The 19,443-nt window shown below is 37.5% G+C and overlaps 1 protein-coding gene across 9 annotated transcripts in view; it reads left to right on the top strand.

Moving 5' to 3' along the window:
• KIAA0586 (KIAA0586 ortholog) overlaps positions 1–19,443 on the top strand; it is an 86,383-nt gene that overhangs the window by 40,857 nt on the left and 26,083 nt on the right. For 5 of the 9 annotated variants that reach the window (XM_054827646.1, XM_054827648.1, XM_054827645.1 and 2 more), the window contains exons 28-30: positions 1,088–1,268; positions 4,592–4,731; positions 9,456–9,543. In XM_054827646.1, coding sequence (XP_054683621.1) covers positions 1,088–1,268; positions 4,592–4,731; positions 9,456–9,543 — 409 coding nt within the window. Of the gene's footprint in view, positions 1–1,087; positions 1,269–1,671; positions 1,731–4,591; positions 4,732–9,455; positions 9,544–19,443 lie in introns of those variants that run through there. The other 4 variants (XM_054827649.1, XM_054827647.1, XM_054827652.1 and 1 more) reach the window with 3 other exon arrangements.

Genomic DNA, 19,443 nt, shown 5'->3' with positions numbered 1-19,443 from the left:
TTGTCACAGATCTAAGTATTTTCTATGTGGAAAATAACAGTTTGGACTGGGTGCTTATTCTAACTGACATAGCTAGAGGAATGTTTAAAGGAAGTGAATTTTGAGTACTGCAACATGCTTCATGAACACCTTTATTTATGACAGATCTTGCTTTTTGCAATTTTATTGATGCATATGCATTTTCTTCCTTCTGTCTTGGTCAGTTTATTCTAAATAATTACTAACTTTGCTCACCTCCTTAACTGTTCCCTTGTCTGTCTTTATTTCGCCTAATGAGCTCTGGTGGATGGACTTAGTGAAAAGCTTTCTAGTGTCAGCTCTGAGTCTAACTGTAATTGTAGTGACATTTTCTCATCAGCACTGCCAATTACAAATGCATCTCTAATTTGCTTTTTTCCTTTCTCATAGTTACGGACCACTCAGTCTGTCCATACAGAACACTAATAAACTTCCCTCCCCAGATTTTGGCAAGGTGTGGGCAAGCATACCTTCTCTTTTATAAGAGAAAGAATGTTCTCCTAGGTGTTACTAGTATTGGCTTAGATTGATACTGTGCACGTTGTGTGTGTATTCAACCTATTTTCCTGCATAGAAGCAAGCTGGTTTTTTCCCTGCAGCTTTGAAAATCAGAATCCAGAGAACCATCCCTATTTTATGTGTCATCCAAATCTATTTGAAAATTGAACTTTTTATCTGACGTGCTGTGCAGCAGAGAGTCAATAGCTTTTAGATGCTTCCAGGTCGGGCAGTCAACAACAGCCATATGTAGCATTAAAGACTTCATGTGCTAAAAATGTAATTTAGGTTCTGATCATGTTGGGATATCACTAACAAAATAAGTGATTTTCTTTGGCTGTAAGTGATTTTTTTTCTGTCCAGTACTGATAAATGTAGGTCTTGCTTTCAAACCCAATTAGATGGTATCTCTTCAGTTTCCGTTTTCTTTGTTCAATGCTAATAGTATAGACTTAAGTTTACATATGATGTAAGGGTAAATGTAATTAGATAACAATGCCTGGTTTTGGAAGAAATAAATACATTGGGGTTTCTTATACCTGCTGTTCTGGTGTTGCTGTCCTATGTATAGGATTCTGATGATAGTGTTGGGGAGCTCAGTGAAGGTCAAAGACCGAGGCTGACCAGAGTAGCAGAGAGAATCCTAATGGGACATTCAGTTTATATGGACCATCCAACTGCTCGAACTTCTGAGAACAGACCACACCAGTGCTTCCGTTCTCTGTCGCCAGGGCAGCTTGCCCAAATTGGAGGTACAATTAAACTGTTATGTCTTCTCTGTGATATTTATGTGGATTCTGACTTTTTTCCTGTAACAGTATCTGAAATTATTTCAGAGAGTATGTTCAAAACCCAATATTAAAAATTTACAGGCAATTGCTGCAACAAAATGGTTAGCATTCCTATTCTGAGAACGGAATTTAATTCAAGCCATGTCTTCACTCTTCTTTGTCTGTAATATTTTATAATTTGAACAAAAATCATGCCAAGTACCCACCTGCCTGTACAAAAGTTGACTGTAAAGTATGTATTTTATTCTTCTAAGTCAAATTCAGTTCTCAAAAACACTTAGTTTGACCATTCTTCAAGTCAGTTTCCATAGGACAGGTATTAACGCCGGCAGTTCAAGCTGTTTCTCTCTGTCTGCTTACACAGCACTCCTCCTCATTGTTTTTATCACTCCATCAAGGTGATGCTGCAGCGTCTGATAATTGGTAATACATTTTAACTTCATATATTCCTATAACAATATGGAAATTCTTTTTTTCCCAGATGGGTAGCTGAGGCGCACACATAATGGCTTGTACAAAGTAGTGCTGTGGTAAAGCAGGGAAATGAATTTATTTCTTTTCAGTCGAAACTAGTGCAGTAACCGATGGCCCATCCTTCCTTTCCCTTATTTTTTATCCCAGTTTCTCTGTTGTTATCTGAAAATGTACTTCTATACTTGCTTAATCAAACTGCTGCAAGCACGTAGAAACTCTTTGTTTTGTTGACTGGTTTTAAATATGATTTAAACTAAACTGAAATAATTATTCAGCTGTTACAACACAAATGTGGTTGCACTGATTCATCAAAAGTTGTGTAAACTAAAGTGATAAAACAGCTGGTTTTCTGTCCTTTTAATTTTCACATTTATGGATTTGACAAGAGAAGCATATCTCACATTATCAACCCTGGGCCAGTAGGAAGTGGATTGAACTTGAATGTGTTTGACCTGTGGCAAAAATAAGCTCAGAGAAGTAAGAGTATTTGCTTAGTTTTGAACCAATTCACATTCGAACTGGTTATACAGAGAGTAAGCTTTTTAAGCTAGCTATTACCTAACGTTTTGGACCAGCTATGCCACTGTCAGGCTTGAAAATTACATTCTGGTACATTATATATTATCAAACTTTTACTTGAAAGTATTTTGTTGAATTTGTTTGGAGATTGGTTACATTAGGCTCCCTGGCATAAAATATTTTTCCAAATCACTCATTTAATGCTGATTTGTTAAAGGACAGTCAGCATTAAGAACAGTGGGATGTAGGAATAAATTAGTGATCTAGGTCAATCTGTGGTAAGTCTCTACAGTGCTCAGGACCATACAGAGAGTCAGAAGATGTGCGTTAATGGGAAAACCTGTTTACTAAGGCTGTTTCCTTCTTACCCAGACTGTCCGTAGCTGTATCTGGCATAACATGTTTCTATCTCCTTTATATCTATTTCTTAAATTTATTTAAATTAGGATGCCCTTTGTCTGTCTTGTAAATATCTAACACTTTTCAAAAACAGCTCCTGCATGTCATGATAATCTAGAAGCAGTGTGTTTCTCTAGTAATTTTTATGCTCATCTCTCTAAATCTTGTAGTATTGTTTCTGTTATAGTATTTTTTTTAGAGGAAGCAAGTGTCCTGGACTAACTACCATAGGGGAATGCCCTGTGCTTTTACATAATCTGTAATAATCCTGGCCTGAGTTCTGTGGCATTCTGATGATCTTTAACTTATCTTCCCTCTCTCCCCAACTCTGAACACACAGCACAGCATTCATTGACATTGCTAAGGAAACAACATTGTATAACACCTAGGATCTACTTTCAAGACAGGAGTGTTTTCTTATCAGGGACAAACAAGAAATCTTGTTTGCAACTCCTTTTGATAGCGAAGTAAACACTGAAAAGGAAACAATCTGTTCTTGGGGGAGGTGGAAGGAGGGAAGGAATGATCTGAGAATGTTTCCACTTTTCTTCCAAATCTTTTGTGTCCATCCACTGGTATGTGAGATTGCATGTCTTTCAGTCTATTGCAAATCAGGGCAAAGTGCTTTTTCCTGGTAGCCCCAACAATTACAATGCAAGCCTGTCCTTTTATTTCAGAATTATTTTTAGGGGTAAAATTAAATAATAATTATAGCAATAGGTGTAAAAATTAATGTATTTCAGGGTGTATATCTCAGTCCATATAACCTTGCTGTGGATACTCAGTTTCTCTGTCAGAATGAGTAAGAATCTGTAAGAATTCTGGAGATTGTGTTTCTATGGCTGTCTTCACTTTTGTGACCAGTTTTTATTTGTATTATGGCAACATGATGTCTGTAGGATGGAGAACGTGTTTCTTATGTAGGTATATAACAGCATCTTGATGATCAGTCTTTCATTTATAAATCCTTGTTTTTAGTGCTTAAAGTCATGGATATAAAACCCAACATGCAAATGAAATGTGGCACATGTAGTCTTAAAGTGTACAATAATTACAGTTAATTAAGCAATAATTATAGTTAATTAGGCTTAAAATTCATTCTCTGGCTCTGTATGATAGCAGAAGGCTAAAGTTAGTTCGTGAGCTATTAGTACATTTTTCATAAAGATGCTTTACACACTTGCAGGCTGCAAAAGCATGATAAATGCTGGATTATATAGCAAATTATCCCTTTAAAAAAGACTATATACAGGTTTCTTTTCACTCACACAACAGTGAAACATTTTCATGAAGAAGCCTTTCCAGTCTTTTTCCGATACGTGTGATAAAGCTCATTAAGCACATGATGAACTATACAACTCTGAAGTTACCATAAATTGTCATGGTTTAACCCAGCGAGCAGCTAAAACAACCACAGCTGTTTGCTCACTTCCCCCCCGCAGTGGGATGGGGGAGAGAATCAGGGGGAAAAGAAGTAAAACTCGTGGGTTGAGATAAAGGCAGTTTAATAGGATGGAAAAGGAAGAGAATAATAATAAAAGAATATACTAAACAAGTGATGCACAGCACAATTGCTCATCAACCAAAGCTGATACTCAGCTAGTTCTCGAGCTGAAACCAGGACAAATGTTTGCCATGTTAGAAATGTACGGATGATAAAATTGATTTATTTATTTCAATTTCCACAGACATGTATTTCTTATTTCTTTTTTCCCCACAAGAACAATTTAAGGGATATACAATGAGCCGTGTAAGAAGGAAATAATTCTCTTTAACATTGCACATCCCATTGTTGAACCTTGAAAGACTTCACATCCTGCCACATGAGTTAACCGGGAGATTATGGCTCAAACTCATCAAAGAATTTTTTTATCTTTATTTTTCTCTCTCAGCAGAAATTCTTGGAGATGGAGATACAAGTAGTGGTCCAATGCGTATGGCTGAACTGGAATCTCAACCAGTTTCAGATCCTGTTCTGCAAGCAGCCCAGCCAAGCTGCAGAGTGATGTCTCTCTCAGAGGATCTGTCCCAGGTAAACTCAAAGGATCTTTTCTGTGACTGGTCAGAAATTGCAAACTGAAACCTAGCAAAATAAATTTTCCTGTTTCACTATGGTGACTGACAGCATAGAAATGGTGCCTTTAAAGTGACACATTCAGCTGAGAAACTGAAGTCAAAAGTACATGTATGTAATAAAAATGATTGGTTTTACTGTGATGTAAAATCCTTACAGTATGCTTTCTGTTAGGCTCAGACCTTCTCTTTTACCTTTTCTGCACTTCCTCACAGCTTCACTGGTCTCACAGGATCGAATACTATTCATACTCAGTTCAGATAGGGCATTCCAATGTTTTAGGGGCACAATGCTTCAAATACTCAAGAATAACATGACGGATATATGGGAGAGGAAGCGACAGTAGAGGTTCGGCCTCACCAATTATACCCCACTGATTCAGCATTTCAGGAGCTTCATTTGTCCTCATAGGGGCAGGGTTGGAAATGCGGTAATGATGATGTACCTCAGAATACTTGAAGATAGCAGAAGATCCTATTGATCTCTGCTTGAAACCTATATGGTTAATCTGTTGCTACTTTATTAGTATGTGCTGTTACCTAGAGATGATGGTTTACTCTCTAACTAAAGATAAATTTGAACAGCGAGTGGCAAAAGCTAAAAATGAGGTAGCAGATTGCTCTTTAATATGTTGTTTCACCGTATGTTTGAAAGTAATAATATAATGATTGCTATGTTCATGGATGCATTCTGTCCTTCCCTGATGTTCTATATTAAAAATAACCTAAAGTATCTTACATTGACCTGTCTTTGGTTTTATGTTTTTGAGCCTTGATATGTGTTGTGCCATTGCTGTCTGAGCAGTTCTTAATTATGTCATCTGAAGTGATGTGTTACATCCTCAAAGAGGATTTTAAATGTTATACTTCTTTCATTTTGAGATCACTAGAACATATTATTTCTTGGAACAATTTTTCACAGGCAAGACTGGATTCTGTTAAACCACTCTATCTGTTGGGGTGAAGCTCATATCCTTGTTATTGTTTCATCAGCCAAAAGTAAAAGGGACAGAGAGGATAAAACATGTTTCCTTCTTTTAGCACCACTGGCTGTGACAAAGAGCACAGTGATACCTGCATCTCTTGCTCTGGAGAATTAGCTGATGGGGTCAGGATAGATTTTTCTTTACCTCAGTACAGGCATATGATAATGTACCATGTGTAAGATAACACGTGTACGTGGTCTTACCTATGCAAGAAATGTAAGGTGATCTGACCTACTGTCTTTCATAGAAAATATACAGATAATTACATACTATCTTATCTTTAGAAACTTTTTCTTGCATTTGAACCCGTAGCGTGGATTTTTTTTGCCTGCTCACATATAAAACTCACTGTCCCTCCAAACCAACCCTGAAATTTCTTTGTGTGATTTTGTTTGTTTTGGTTTTTTCCTCCAAACAAAATAATCTGTTCCTGTACTTGGGTATTCCTGCTGTAAGACTCTGAATCACCGTTTCTCATGGGCTAAATTTTTAGCTTTCCTATGACATGACCGTACCTTTAAGTGATAACCACAGTAAATGTCTATCCTGGCTGGGGCAAAGCCATGCTCTGTAAGATCCTCTACTAGATCTGTACATCCTTCTCTGGCGAAAAAAAAATAAAAAAAAAAAATCCCTGTACCAGATGATTTGAAAGCTTGTTTTGACAGCATCTATCTACCATGGAATAATGGTGAACCTTTCCCCTAGTTTCAAACAGGGATGGCATCTGTATTCAGATCTACAGCTGGCTTTGTTATGTCACCTGCCTGTAGAAAATAGATTTTGTGGTAACATAATATCAGCTAAGAGAGCAAGAAATACTCGGACTTTCAGAATGATTCATTCTATGCAATATTTAAGATGATAATCCCTTTAAACTTCTTAAAAGATTTCCTCCCAAGTTAGTCACCGACTCTCACATCAGTTGTTCCACATCTTGTTTTTCATCTCTAGGCAGTGTTTTGCCTTCATTGAAATGAAACTGTATCAGCTACATACAAAGCAAGAAGCTCCATTTAGGAGCAAAACTAGGCTTTTCATAGTGTTTTCTGAGAGGCCAGAGAAAATACACAGTATTTCAGATGGCGTCCAGCTGGTCCTTGGGTTTGGTAGAGCTTTGTTGTGATTTAGGTGGGAACAATCCTCCTGGATGTTAGGACTTGTTATGGCAAAGCTTGGGTGATTTGGTAATCTGTTGGAACAGGATCCTCATTTCAGAGAGGTTGTGGGCAGCAGTGCGGAACTACCACATACAAACCACTTGTTTGCTCCTTGCCATGGGTGTGTGGATCAGATTCTGACCAATAGAAAGAGCATTGTGTCTTTTCATGTAGGGCAGGAACAAATGCCTTCTTTTAGTCACGAAGAGTGATGTCTGTGTGGTCACTCACTCCAAAATTAATGGCTTAAGTCATACAGGAATTTTCTTATCTACCCAAATTCTTTGGCTGCTCCTCCATTTCTGGCATTGGATTTTTGTGAGATTTATATATGCTTTTAGCCACTGTTAGAATGCCAGACTGAATGCATCTTCAGTTTGACCTCTTCTGTCCATTCTTGTGCCACAATACAGGAATTAACTGTTATTTGTGGCCACTTTGCCTCTGTGCTCGTAGCTCTAAGCAGCAAGAGATGACTAGGAGGAATCTGGGCTCTATTCTAGATAAATCATTTTGATCATGGGAGGGACACGAACACTGACAGTCATATTTCTTTGACTAGACATTTAAAAGATGGTAAATCTAAATAATTTGACGTCCCAAGTGCATCGTTAAAATCTTAGAAAATTAGTTAGTTGCAAAGTATTTTCATAATATTCTTATATAAGTGTGAATGGTTTTATACAATCAACATTTTTTAAGTGGGATTGTCACTTTGGTATTCTCATTAGCTTTCATTTTTAGTATTTCAAAAGACATGTTGTTTTAAATCTTCCAGGAATGTATAATTGTAGGTTATGAATCTATGTGTTATCTCTCAACTTCTGTTTGCACCTCAGTTCAGTTTAAACTGGTTTTTGGTTTGTCTTAAACAAAAAATCACTTCAAATGGACTCATGAATCTACTGTTAGGCTGCTTACATTTAATGTTCTGCAACATTGGTGGCCTTGGATCACATTTCCATGAGACCTTCCTGCTTTCAGAAAATCATCTTGTCAGCTTTAAATGATGAACAGAGTTGGTCAACATCAAGGTGCGTAGAGTTGCCCAAGTTAGTGCCAATCCTAACTGGCCTATCCATGCATGTAGTGCCTTATGGAAATACCAGCTTGATCTCAGATGCCTGCATATTCACTTTCAACAGCTTACGCTGCACTAGTGAGATTGTGTTGATCCTTGTTAGAGATGACGTGCTAACTACTAGTGTAGGCCTCTCTACACTTTGTTCACTGGGGAGTGTAAACAAGTCCATGCAGCCATTGAGGAAAAGACAGTGACTGAATGGCTTATCTTTTTGTTCGTCCTGATTTTTGCAACACTGGCTTAAATGATCGTTAAGTACATGAGAAGCAATATCATTACTGTCGAGATTCCTCTTATTGTAGGAAACAGTTGTTAGCTGAAAGAAATGGGAAGCCCGGATTGCGTAGTTGGCGCCGTGCTTATTGTTTGCCAGACATAAAAATTTTCTTCTGTTTGTCTGTATTTCTGGCTGCTTATTTCACTTGTGGCCTCCACAATAGCAGAGGGTTTCTCTCGCAGAACCAAAGCATGCTTTCCTTTTCTTCCTTTTTAGCTTTTGGGGAGCAAAATACCACTGGTGCTTCGTCATCAGGTCTTCAGGAGAATACCCGTGCCGTTGCTTCTCAGGGCATATAATTTTCACAAAACTCATACAGCAATTCTGTCCATAAGCTCCAAACACTGTGTGATATGCAAATATTTATGATCTTTCTCACGTTCCTCCTTCTTTAAGAATCTTCATTAAAAATCCTCATATTCATCTGTGGGATCAACAGAATAATTGATGAAATCAAATTTATTTTTCTTAGAGAATGCTTAATTCTTCTAGGTCTAGGTGTACGCTTTGCACTTTTCATGTTTCCCATCTACCTGTAGTGGAATGTCCTTGGGCCACAATTTCCTGTTCCAGTTAATGCGTAAGACAAGAAGCATACTTAACAAATATGACGTCTCCCTTTTTAACACGCAGTTTGTTGCTTCTAAGAAACTGTTTTCCCATAGGCATTGTTGCAGACCTAAGTCCTGAAGAGAATTTCAGGAAGACTGGAAAATGGTTTTAAAAACATGGTCAAGGAAATAAATTTTATACTTGACATGAGATTTGCAACCTGTATGCAGAAATTTTTATTTTTCTTTTCCCTTTCAACTTTCCCTTTTTACTCAGGAGGATAATACCTAGGGAGAAGTCCTGGGTATTGAAGAAAGCCAGTGAAATCTTATGTTCTTTTTGCCACATGCTTGGAGTAGAAATTGAGGGTCTCATGTGTCTTCAGGTCTAAATGGCACTTTGCCATACCTACTGCTCCCAGGATGTTTGTCTAGAGGAAATAGCATTGCAATAGGCTAATTCAGATCTGAATTCTTTTGAAGTCAAAAGGAAGCAGAACAAGTGCATATCCTTTAATGAATCTTTAAAAAACTCTTTGGATGTTTCTTGAAACTCCACATAATTTTACTGTACTTTTACATCAAAAGTCAGATTTGTAATATGATTTTAATGTATGATACACAGGAGGAAAAACAAGGAGCTGCACAAGTTGAGACTGTGAGACCCCGAGTTATTCATGTGAGGAGGAAGTCTGAAGAGATGCAACAAGAAGGTAAATCAATGTCAATAAGCAAACATTGTTATTTCAGTTAAGCACATCACTTTTAAATGTTGTTGTATACTCATGTGTAATAAAGTTCCAATTTTCTTAAATTTTGTATTCATTACTACCACATTTCCAAAATTTCCAAACATTCTTGTATAGTGTGTGTAAATCCGTGTTGTACATAGTTACGATATTGTTGGGGTGCACTGAAAGGATGGGAAATGTTTCTGTATGTAAGTCATCAGAATCCTTGCAATTAAGTATTTATTTAAATTTTTATTTGCCAAGAGCATTACAATGTGCATATTATGTAGTCAGCTGAATCTTAATTGCTTTATAGAATGCTGTTCAGCAAACAAAATATTCATAATGTTGTGATAGATGGCAGTGGTTCATATGCATGAGAAAATACAGCAGTACTAGAGGAGAACTGAAAGATAATAGAAAGCTAAGATCATGCAAATGTGGGGGAAAAAAATAGAGATTTTCAATTTTAAAACGGCCTGGTTTGCGATGGGCTTCAAGCCAGTGTGTGACAGATAGTGATTTTCTTTTGTGAAGGACACTATGTATTAGCTATGCATAACCATGCTATTTTTGGAGATTACTTAACAGTGTTTGTTAAAAGTCTTAAGGATATTGCATGAGAGGGAGGGAATATTTTTTGTTTATTGTAGTTCAAGTCAATGTTGGAATAACATAAACTGTGCATATTACTGCCATATTTAATTGTCTTAACAGATAATAAATTTGTGGAGGTGGTAGAGTGAGATATGGAGCAGTTTTAATCTTACGTGCTAAGAACAGGAATCTAAAAACCTGCATGTCTACTATATATGCAATTATAATTGCTGCACCCTAGTATAGACAAATTCTTCCTTCAAGCCCTTTTTAAAATAATTCTTTGAACTTCTTCCATTTATTTTTTTTTTAAAACATCTAATCGAATTATAATTCTGATGGAATTATTTTGTTTCAACTGTTTATAAATGGCAAGAAAAGCCCTAGGCCAATATTATTGGTCATGGAACTTGGAACCTAATTTCAAACCCATGGTTTACATATGAAGAAAGTTATGAATAATCTAAAACTTCACTTCTATGGATGATTAGTGGTAAAGCATACAGAACTGAAATGGCACACCGCAGTGCACGTATATGTTTTGCTGTAGGGACATTTATCAACACGTGGTTTTAAAGTTGGTAAATAAAGACTTAATTTATTAAAAAATGGGAGTTAACTCATATTTAATATTGGTTGGAAATATTGCAATGATTTTTTCTAATAGGAAGAACGGTATGTTTCCTCTGGTGTTCAGAAAATCCAAACTGCCTAAGGAAAGTGAATTTCTATTAAGTTGAGTATGACCTCTAAATTGTCAAAAAGGGAATGATGTGCCTTGCAGGATCAACTTGTTCCCAACTTTAAAAGCAGTTTTCCTTAATAGTGGTTATAGGAATCTCCCTTTTCTTCTTCTTCCCCAACGCTTCCTATTAAGCATCAGAGAGAAGGAGGAAAGGGGGAATATTCTTCCTAACACTTCAGGCTTTTACACCTCAACTTTGTCTCAAAGTGTTAACAAGACAGCACTTCCAGCCTGTATCATTGAGTAGGGTGTTAGAGAGGGATGGAAATGGAGTAAGTTGTTTTTTTTTTTTAATCGAATCTGTTGTTTTCTGGAATATTTATCTTTTTAAAAAAAAAATCTACCTATACTGTAATACAAGGTATTTGGGCACAGCCCAACTACCGCTGTGTCAGATGAAAACGTTTGACCACGAGATGGCAGCAGGCAATTTTCTTTGAGAGGCACCAAAAAAGATGATGATTTATATACCAAGATAATTTAAATCTCATTCAAAGTATACATATTTAATGAGCCAATAAAAATCTAGAGGATTTGCAAATGGAAACAACTGTCTGTCAGTTTTAACCAGAAGGTCTTGTCTCTATAAGCTTCACCAGAGCAAACTTATAAGTCAAAAAGTTGAGGGTAAAATTAATAAGAATCATTTGAAAGAAAAATGAAAACTTGCAACATGATAAGTATATGTGGGTTTAAGTAAATACAACATTTTAAAATTGAGCACATCTGTTACTGTGAGTTCAAAGCACCCTGTTTGTAAAAAACTTCATGTCAAATTGATTGCCTTTACTGAGATAGCAAGGGACAAGGAGTACTTGCCTGAAAATGGAGAAGTATTTCAGAGGTGGGATCATTTAGGTATTTTTTCAGAGTTTAAAGGGTAAGTGGTTGTATTGGTATTAGATCTTAGAAAATCTGGAGCCCTGAAATGAAGTGTGAATTCAGGGTGTTTGGAGAAAAGGGAAATTGTTTTGGATTTAGAGTTGGATGCAAAAAAAAGCTTTTTTTTTAATTTAATTGATAAATACATGACAAGATTTGATTTATCTTTTGTCTATGGTCATAAATATATATATGATAGGGCTTTCTTTTGTTGTTTAAAAGTTTTTTGTGGTCTGCAGTGAACATGTGTTTTTACTGAAAGAAAGTTGATTGATGTCTTCTAATGAAAGTTGAAGTTCAGTAGGACTGTTACAGTATCATGCCTGAAAGGGTAATGTCTCCTGAAAGTTACAACTGAAAATAAAGCCTGAATGTATTATTAATTGAAATGTGTGCCTTCTCCAGACATAGTGGAGACAGTGGTTTGAAAACATGTATTTGTAGTATATAATATACATGCATATATATTTTTGGCTTTATAATACCCTTTAATCTTTGTACCATTCTTTCATATATGTTCATAAATTTAATATGATAATAATTGTTGTGGTTGGTGAATGCACACATTTCCAGAATACAAGCATTTTCAGGCTCACATTAACAAGATTCAGAATTAAAATGAAAGAACAGGTGGCAATGCTTGACTGCAGAGCGTTTTTAAACTTTAACATGAGCAGGTCGGAACCAAGAGGTAGATGTATCTTCACTTAATTATTTTTCTACAGCACAGACTCTCAAAATGTGACCTGGAGAGCACAACTTCATGACAGTAATTCTTTTTTATCTCCAGCCAGTGAATTATATTCAGGCAGCCATAAGTACATGGGAAAGTAATATTAGGATGCTAAGCAATTGGCTTTGTTGCCACAGAGAGATTGCACAATTGCTTATGGGAGGAGATGATCTGTGCAATAAATGAATAAGAGGGCAAGAAACCCTTAAAACAATCTGTATAAAAAAATAAAGCTTCCAGAGTCCCTGTTCTGTATTGAAAATGGGCTATTTCTGTGTTAACAATGACATTATGCCGTATTGAAAAATGTAATACTGAAAATATGGATATAACTAAATATTTCTTTGCCTCTCTTCTTCAGCCAGGAATTGCTCTGAGTCAGGTTTAGGGTTATTTTTTCTTAAAACTATTGTGGCATGAGGCAAATCTCTAACAGATGCTTCAAGGAAGGAAGAAGATTAGGATAAGGCTAAAGGTCTTTATTTTTTTCTTGGAACTGGAACTGTTTTGGTCAAACTCTTAACTATTCTACTCAAAGTTTACTTTCTCCTTCATATCCTGCTGTTTCTTTTTTGGACTGAATTTCACTAAAGGCTTTTGCTAAAGACTGTCCATACCACCCTGAAAACAGCAGCTAGTGAAGCAAAACAGAGCTATTCCTTCAGTCTGTAGACAGAGTTCCACCACAACCTGAGAGGTAGGAATACTTTGCGTAGCCTACATTGCTCCATGAATTTGACTAATTTCTCAGAGAGGATCTTGGAAATTGAAGTAATGAAATCACTTAGCTATAATTATGGCATTTCACAGGCAAACGTCCTGTAGAGGTTTATGTAAGTTTTCCAGTGCTTCTTCACAACTCTTATTTCTGGTCTGTTTTGTCTCTGGTTTTCCTATACAGTTACCTCCCTATGATATCAGATGGCTCATTAACATAATTCAGTTAATATATTTTACATTCGGCCAAGTCAGGAAATGCAAAGCTGTGTTTCCCACAGAAACTCTGTCTTTTCTATAAGTAGTCATTGCCTTTTTGGTGCTCCAAGTGGTTTAGAAAACCAGTTCTCAAAGAGTTTTTCATTTGCTTTTTCTGCACGTGACCATAGCAGTTACGTGATAGCCCATGTATTAGAAAACACGCATCTGAGTAATAATTCATTTTGCATATTCTCCCCACGTAAAATCCTCAGTAGCCACACTTCAGAGTTTCTAGTTTAAATTACTGTAAGTCAGTATTTAGCTGTGTTACAGTACATTTGGAACAGGAGTTTTTAATTTCTTGACTTTTGTAAATATTATTTATCTGTTAAGAAGTGCTATTTCTATCTATGTTTGCTTTTTTTCCTACTAAGTTATTTCAGTTATTTTTCAGCCAAAATAGTAAAACAGAATTTTGATTTTTTCATGGCTTAAGGCAAAGTCTTGTGTAGAATTGTTACTGTAGATAATGATGTCCTTCTGCTGTGGGTGTGTTCTGCTGCTTTGGGTCCTGAGAAACTGAGCACCAGGAACTGCTGTGGGTTTCATGGGACTCTGCATATCCTTGCACCCATTCCCAAAAGATCTCTTTCTGGGAAATGATCCTCTGGTCTCCTAGACCTTTCTTTCCCTTGCTTATTTGTGCAAAAGGCATGAACAAGAGGAACTACTAACAAGTTCAGAGAGTGGGTGAAGCATAAATCTCCCTGGTATGTTTTTAGACTCCTCCAATGTCATTTGAGTTTTTGAGGCATCTTAATTAATTGATAAGTAATAGATGGAAAAGTGAAAAAACACAAAAAACCCAGTTTATGCTGGGTTTAAAACTGTAGAAAGCAGGCTCCTACTGCCTTGCAGTCTGAGGATTTCCTACTGACTGGCATGCTTAGGTAGAAGTCATTCTCCTCTGTAGTCCAGTTCCACACCACCTATTACCTGGCCCTTTTCTTACTGATCATGCATTAGGTTTTTATTCACTTGACAATTTTCTTCAACTTCTAAGAAGCTGAGAGTTAGTTTTCCTCTTACTGCATGTCTCCTTAAATGGCACAGAGGGATACAGTGCTCTCACTGCTGCAGTATCATCAAGACACTTCTCTGACCTTGTGCCGAGGTTTTTGCTGCAGGAGGTGTGTGCAAAGGCAGAAAACTTCCGCTTTTAGTCTTCCCTTGGTGCCTCCACAGATGATGCTGTACACCCATCGTGAAATCTGCACAGCTTTGTATATGTTGAAGTTTCCCTTGTATAGTCCACATGAGAATCAATCTCTGCTCCATGCTTGATGTGTGTGTCGTTAATCTTCGGAGAGAAGATATTTTTCACTTTTCATACGGTAAAAAGAATAAAGCAGAAAACCTTCCAGTGTAGGCTGAAGGGCTGTTTCTGCTGAGCAGTTAGATTCAGGAGGTGAGGCAGGTATCTATAGCCCCATCGCTTGAGCAGGTGGAAGCAGTTCTCAGTTGCTTCTTTCTCCCTTTTAATCAGATCTTTGTGTTTAAAGTACACTTATTTTGCTGAGATTCAGGGTGTATTCCTGTGCCAAGTCCCTCCTTTGGTCTGCACAGAGCAGCAGGGATTTTCACTGAAATTCCAGCACCAGTTGGGATTTTTCTGGTGAAAGGGAAAGAAAAACTTACTCAAACTGACATGATCACTACTTAAAGGATTACTTCCTATGCAGACTGTCAAATACTTGGATTTTTACTTGTCTTTTTTCAGATTTACTGGGGCTCAAGGTAAATATCCAGAAATCTCATCTGATTCCTTCTTCAAGCCTAGATTTTAAAGGATTGCAGGTGATCTAATCCAGTGCCCTATGGCATCCCTCAGAGTGTGTTTTATATATCATAAACCTGAAGTTCAGGGCAGTGACAAAATTAAGTGTGGTATTTCACTCGTACACAGGGGTTGTAATGTGCAAATAATGAGAGACTAGTCCCTTTTTCATACTGGTAAGCTGAAAACCCATGGTACTGCCGCGTCAAGCATCCAATATACCTTCTGCAGTTTGTATGTCCTTTTTGCCTCAAAATATTGTGTGGTTCCCAGTATACATGCCTGCTGAGATCAACTGTCTGTATCACATCACACAGACATCAGAGGATTCTGAGGATCTTCTGTTCTTAAGTATATCTTAATCATGTGAGGGTTTTACTTCCAAATTTATTAGAATTTCTTTTTAAAAAAATCAACTCATAATTGCATTTGCTTTTCAAACACTTGTGATTACCTGCTGGAATCAAAGCAGTCCAGGCTGCCAGGCAGTTCTGCTAAGCTGCATGCGGCACCATTGCCTCATCCTTGCAATGTGGATTTCTTCATATTTTCCCTTTTTTTTCCCTTTTCACCAGTTTGAGGGGGGGTGGGGGGTAACGGGTGGTCAGTTGTTTGGGGTTTCTTTTTTGTTTGGTTTGGGATTTTTTTGTAGCTTGTGTCTCTAGCGGCCAGGCATATTCAAGGCAGAATTCTCATTAAGAGGGGTACCTCTTGCTGCTACATATCCACTCGTAAGAGTTGGAATGTACTAGCTGAGAGCCCTAAATTGCACTTTGGCAATCTACCTTTGATTGTTACCAGTTCCGGTTTCCAGTTGTATAAATCCACCTATTGTGAGCCTGTCTGGGGGCCAAGCTAGAAAGTGATGCTTTTTCTTTTGTGTGAGATTCTCGTGGGGTGGTGAATCAGCTGGAGTCGCTGTGCATTGCAAGCAGGGTATGGTCTTGATAAGCAAGTATTAAATACAGTCTCAGATCTCCTGGACGCTAACACACTCCTCGCCAGTCTATCCAAATTATTGTGCCAAAGCAGTCTTTCTCACAGCCTGTGTAGGATTCGTAAACACGCTAGGATCCGACTGAAGCAGCTTTGTATTGTGTATTATGATTTGTATGCACTTTTACAAACTTACAGTAATTGCCGTTGCCTTCATTGTAAAGAGCAAAAAATAAACACACACAATAAACCCCCTAAATGGGCACTGATCCCACTGGCACTGATCTTGAGTAACTCTGAATAAAAGCAGATGGTAGCAAGCTGACTAGGCTGACCTGCTTTCCCCTTTCATGCAAACATCGCTTATATAAATGGGGGACACACACAAAGAATTAATGGGCTTGGGCAAGCCACCTAAGGACAGAGACTCCCTATGTACTTAATGCTTACATCAGCCCCAGGGCTGTTTCCAGTTAGCTCTTCTCTGGAGGGAGAAGTTTCTCACAAATTAGTGGTTCCACAGCTCTGAGCCCATGGTTTAATAAGAAAGAACTGATGTGCATCTAGAAAGTAAGCGTGCTTAGCTGTCCTGTGGCCTGTGTGTTGTGGTAGGTCATGGAAAATGATCAGAATAGTCTCTCCTGAACCTGCCACTCATTTATATACATATCATTGAATGTGAAGTCCCTTTACACATCATCATCATCAGTCATAATGTTGTAAAGAGGCATTTGATTTTTATGGTCTTGTACTGCTTTAATTTGCTATTTTGATATTTGTTATCAGTGATGGCAAGTGCATTTAAATTGAGATTCCTAGTTGTTCTAAACGATGTGCCTTGGTATGTTGCTATAACAAGATGCATTGTAAGAAATAGCATTGTCTTTTTCGTATTCAGCAGAGGATTTGGTTAGATTTACTACCTCCAGGAGTACGCTACAGCCTGTGCCAGAGATTACAGCCTGCAAAGGCAGTTTCCTGGATAAGATGTACTTAGACTCCTCAGTCCCTATCGTTTTCAGCCTGGGACATCAATGCCAGCTAAGCTGGAGTCAGGAACCATTCCAGCTATCTCAGGTAGACCTGCTGCCAGCTCTGCATTAGTTCAGTTGGCAGATGCACTATAGGATCTCTTTAGGTTGACCATCCTTTCTTGGATTAACAGTCATTTAAGTAGGCCTTTTATCTCATTTCTTTTTTTAGTGTGAAAGTTGCATTTCTTTTATAAAAGGCATCAGTATCAGACCAGGAAGTCTTGATGCCGTTGGGTGCTGGCAACACATTGCATGGAATCTGTATGGTGACACAAGGTGAAGACAAGGAGTATTACCAACACATATTTCAACTTGGAGAAACATTTTTAGCACTGTGATAGGAGAAATGTAGGCTTTCTGTCTTCAGTATGTGCTGGATTTGTTTTATTTTTCTGGTTGGCAGGAAAGGCAGATGTCGCCCTTTATAATTCAGTCTGGTAGCAACGCAACAGAAGGAACAGCTTCTGCTTTCCCCGTTGTGTTGGTTCTGGTGATCCTTGGGCAGAGGCAGCTGGACTCCCTTCAGCTTTACCTGTTGTTAAGAGCTCTCAATTCAGCTTTTTAAAGTACTACATAAAAACTGGAAGGAGCCACCTGTTTGTTTGGGGAGTGGCTGGGTAGAAGAGAAATTACTAGGATGGGAGTGTATATGCTGAGTGGAGGTGGCTTAATGTGGGTGATGAATAACCCACGGATTCTCACTGTCTGCCCCCAAACACCTTTTATAAAGGGAATGGGGAATTTACAAAAACTATCCTTCTCAGCCATTAAACTTTTTTTTAATGCTTTGTAAATTTTTGCACTGCTAGCAGAGGCGAGGCATAGCTGTAAAGTTATTAATAAAACCTAACTAGCTAATAAAGACAGATATGTAGATGATTGGTGTCCACAGTCAAATTGTAATGTTATTTTTTAAATTTTACTGCTTATTATACTGTGAGAGGGCTTGATTTATGGGCAGTTTTCATGCTCTGGAACAGTGTTGTTACCTAGGTATTTTATTTGCTTATTTTTCTAGATATTTTAGGAGTAAACAGACCTTTTACTTGATGCACCAAAAAAGCCAGGTTTTTCACACCACATTCTCAATACAGTCACACAAAGGCTGCCTATAATTGAATGTAAATATATGTTTCCAGTGCCCATGTGATAAATTTCTTAAGACTAGGAGCCCAGGAAACTTTGAAGTTAGGCAAGAGCATGGAGTAAATGTTATCTAGGATGTCTTCTAAATGAAGAATACTATATAAATAATGGTAATGCTACTCTGTGATAACATGCTGATTTTGAGAAATGCAATCTGCCAAACTAGCTTTCTTTTTAAAAATAGGGTAAGGACTGGTGAGTGAAGATTAAAGTTGTCATGCATGACCTGTTGCTCACTGCTGAGGTTGCATATGGGACTGCATTTTGTAACAGTGTTGAATAACGTGCAAATGTAAAACTTCGTTAAAACACTTTTCATCTTCCATAAAACTAATTTTGAAAGTAAAATACAACAAATCCTCATCTCTGAAATACCAGTTGTAAATGTGCTTTTGGTAACTGCAGTTGCAAGGAACAGTAGTAAATGATGGAGATGGGCTGTGGACTACTGTGTTCTGGTTTTTATCACGAATGCTGTCATTCAGGAAAAGAAAAACCCTACAACTAGAAAAACTTAATTTAGATTTAGAACCTTTGTATCTGTGTTGTCATTCTTCTCTAATCTAAAACTTATGTTTTACTTTTAAAGAAGGAAGAGCTGGTTTTAAGCACAGTTCTAAACAACCTGAGTGAAAGTTGTTGAGTGTGACACAAAATACGTAGCAGTTCCGTAAAATGCATTTTCCTTCCCCCAATGCTTTGGCCGCAGGGAGGTGTTTCTCTTTGTGTATGGCATGACTTTGACTTTCTATTAACTTTCTTTTTTTATGTCAGATAGGCATGCAGTTTTGATACAAAATAATAAATCATTAACCATATGTGAGCAATGAAAATATGTATCTCACGTTTTCTGGGTCTGGTAGAATTGCATTTATGTTTTGGCTCAAAATTATGCAATCAAAGCAGGTTAGACTTAATATGGGATGATCTGCTGACCTCCATCCTAACTCAGGTTGTTACAGTAAAGTAATAATCTCAGGGTTGCATATCGTGGCCTTGTTTTATGCAGTGTACATATTGCAAGAGTTAGGCAGAGCTATGTTTGTTTAAAGGC

This window comes from Grus americana, chromosome 5 (genome assembly GCF_028858705.1).
Source record: "Grus americana isolate bGruAme1 chromosome 5, bGruAme1.mat, whole genome shotgun sequence".
NCBI lineage: Eukaryota > Metazoa > Chordata > Aves > Gruiformes > Gruidae > Grus > Grus americana.
This window is presented reverse-complemented; position numbering and strand designations above follow the sequence as displayed.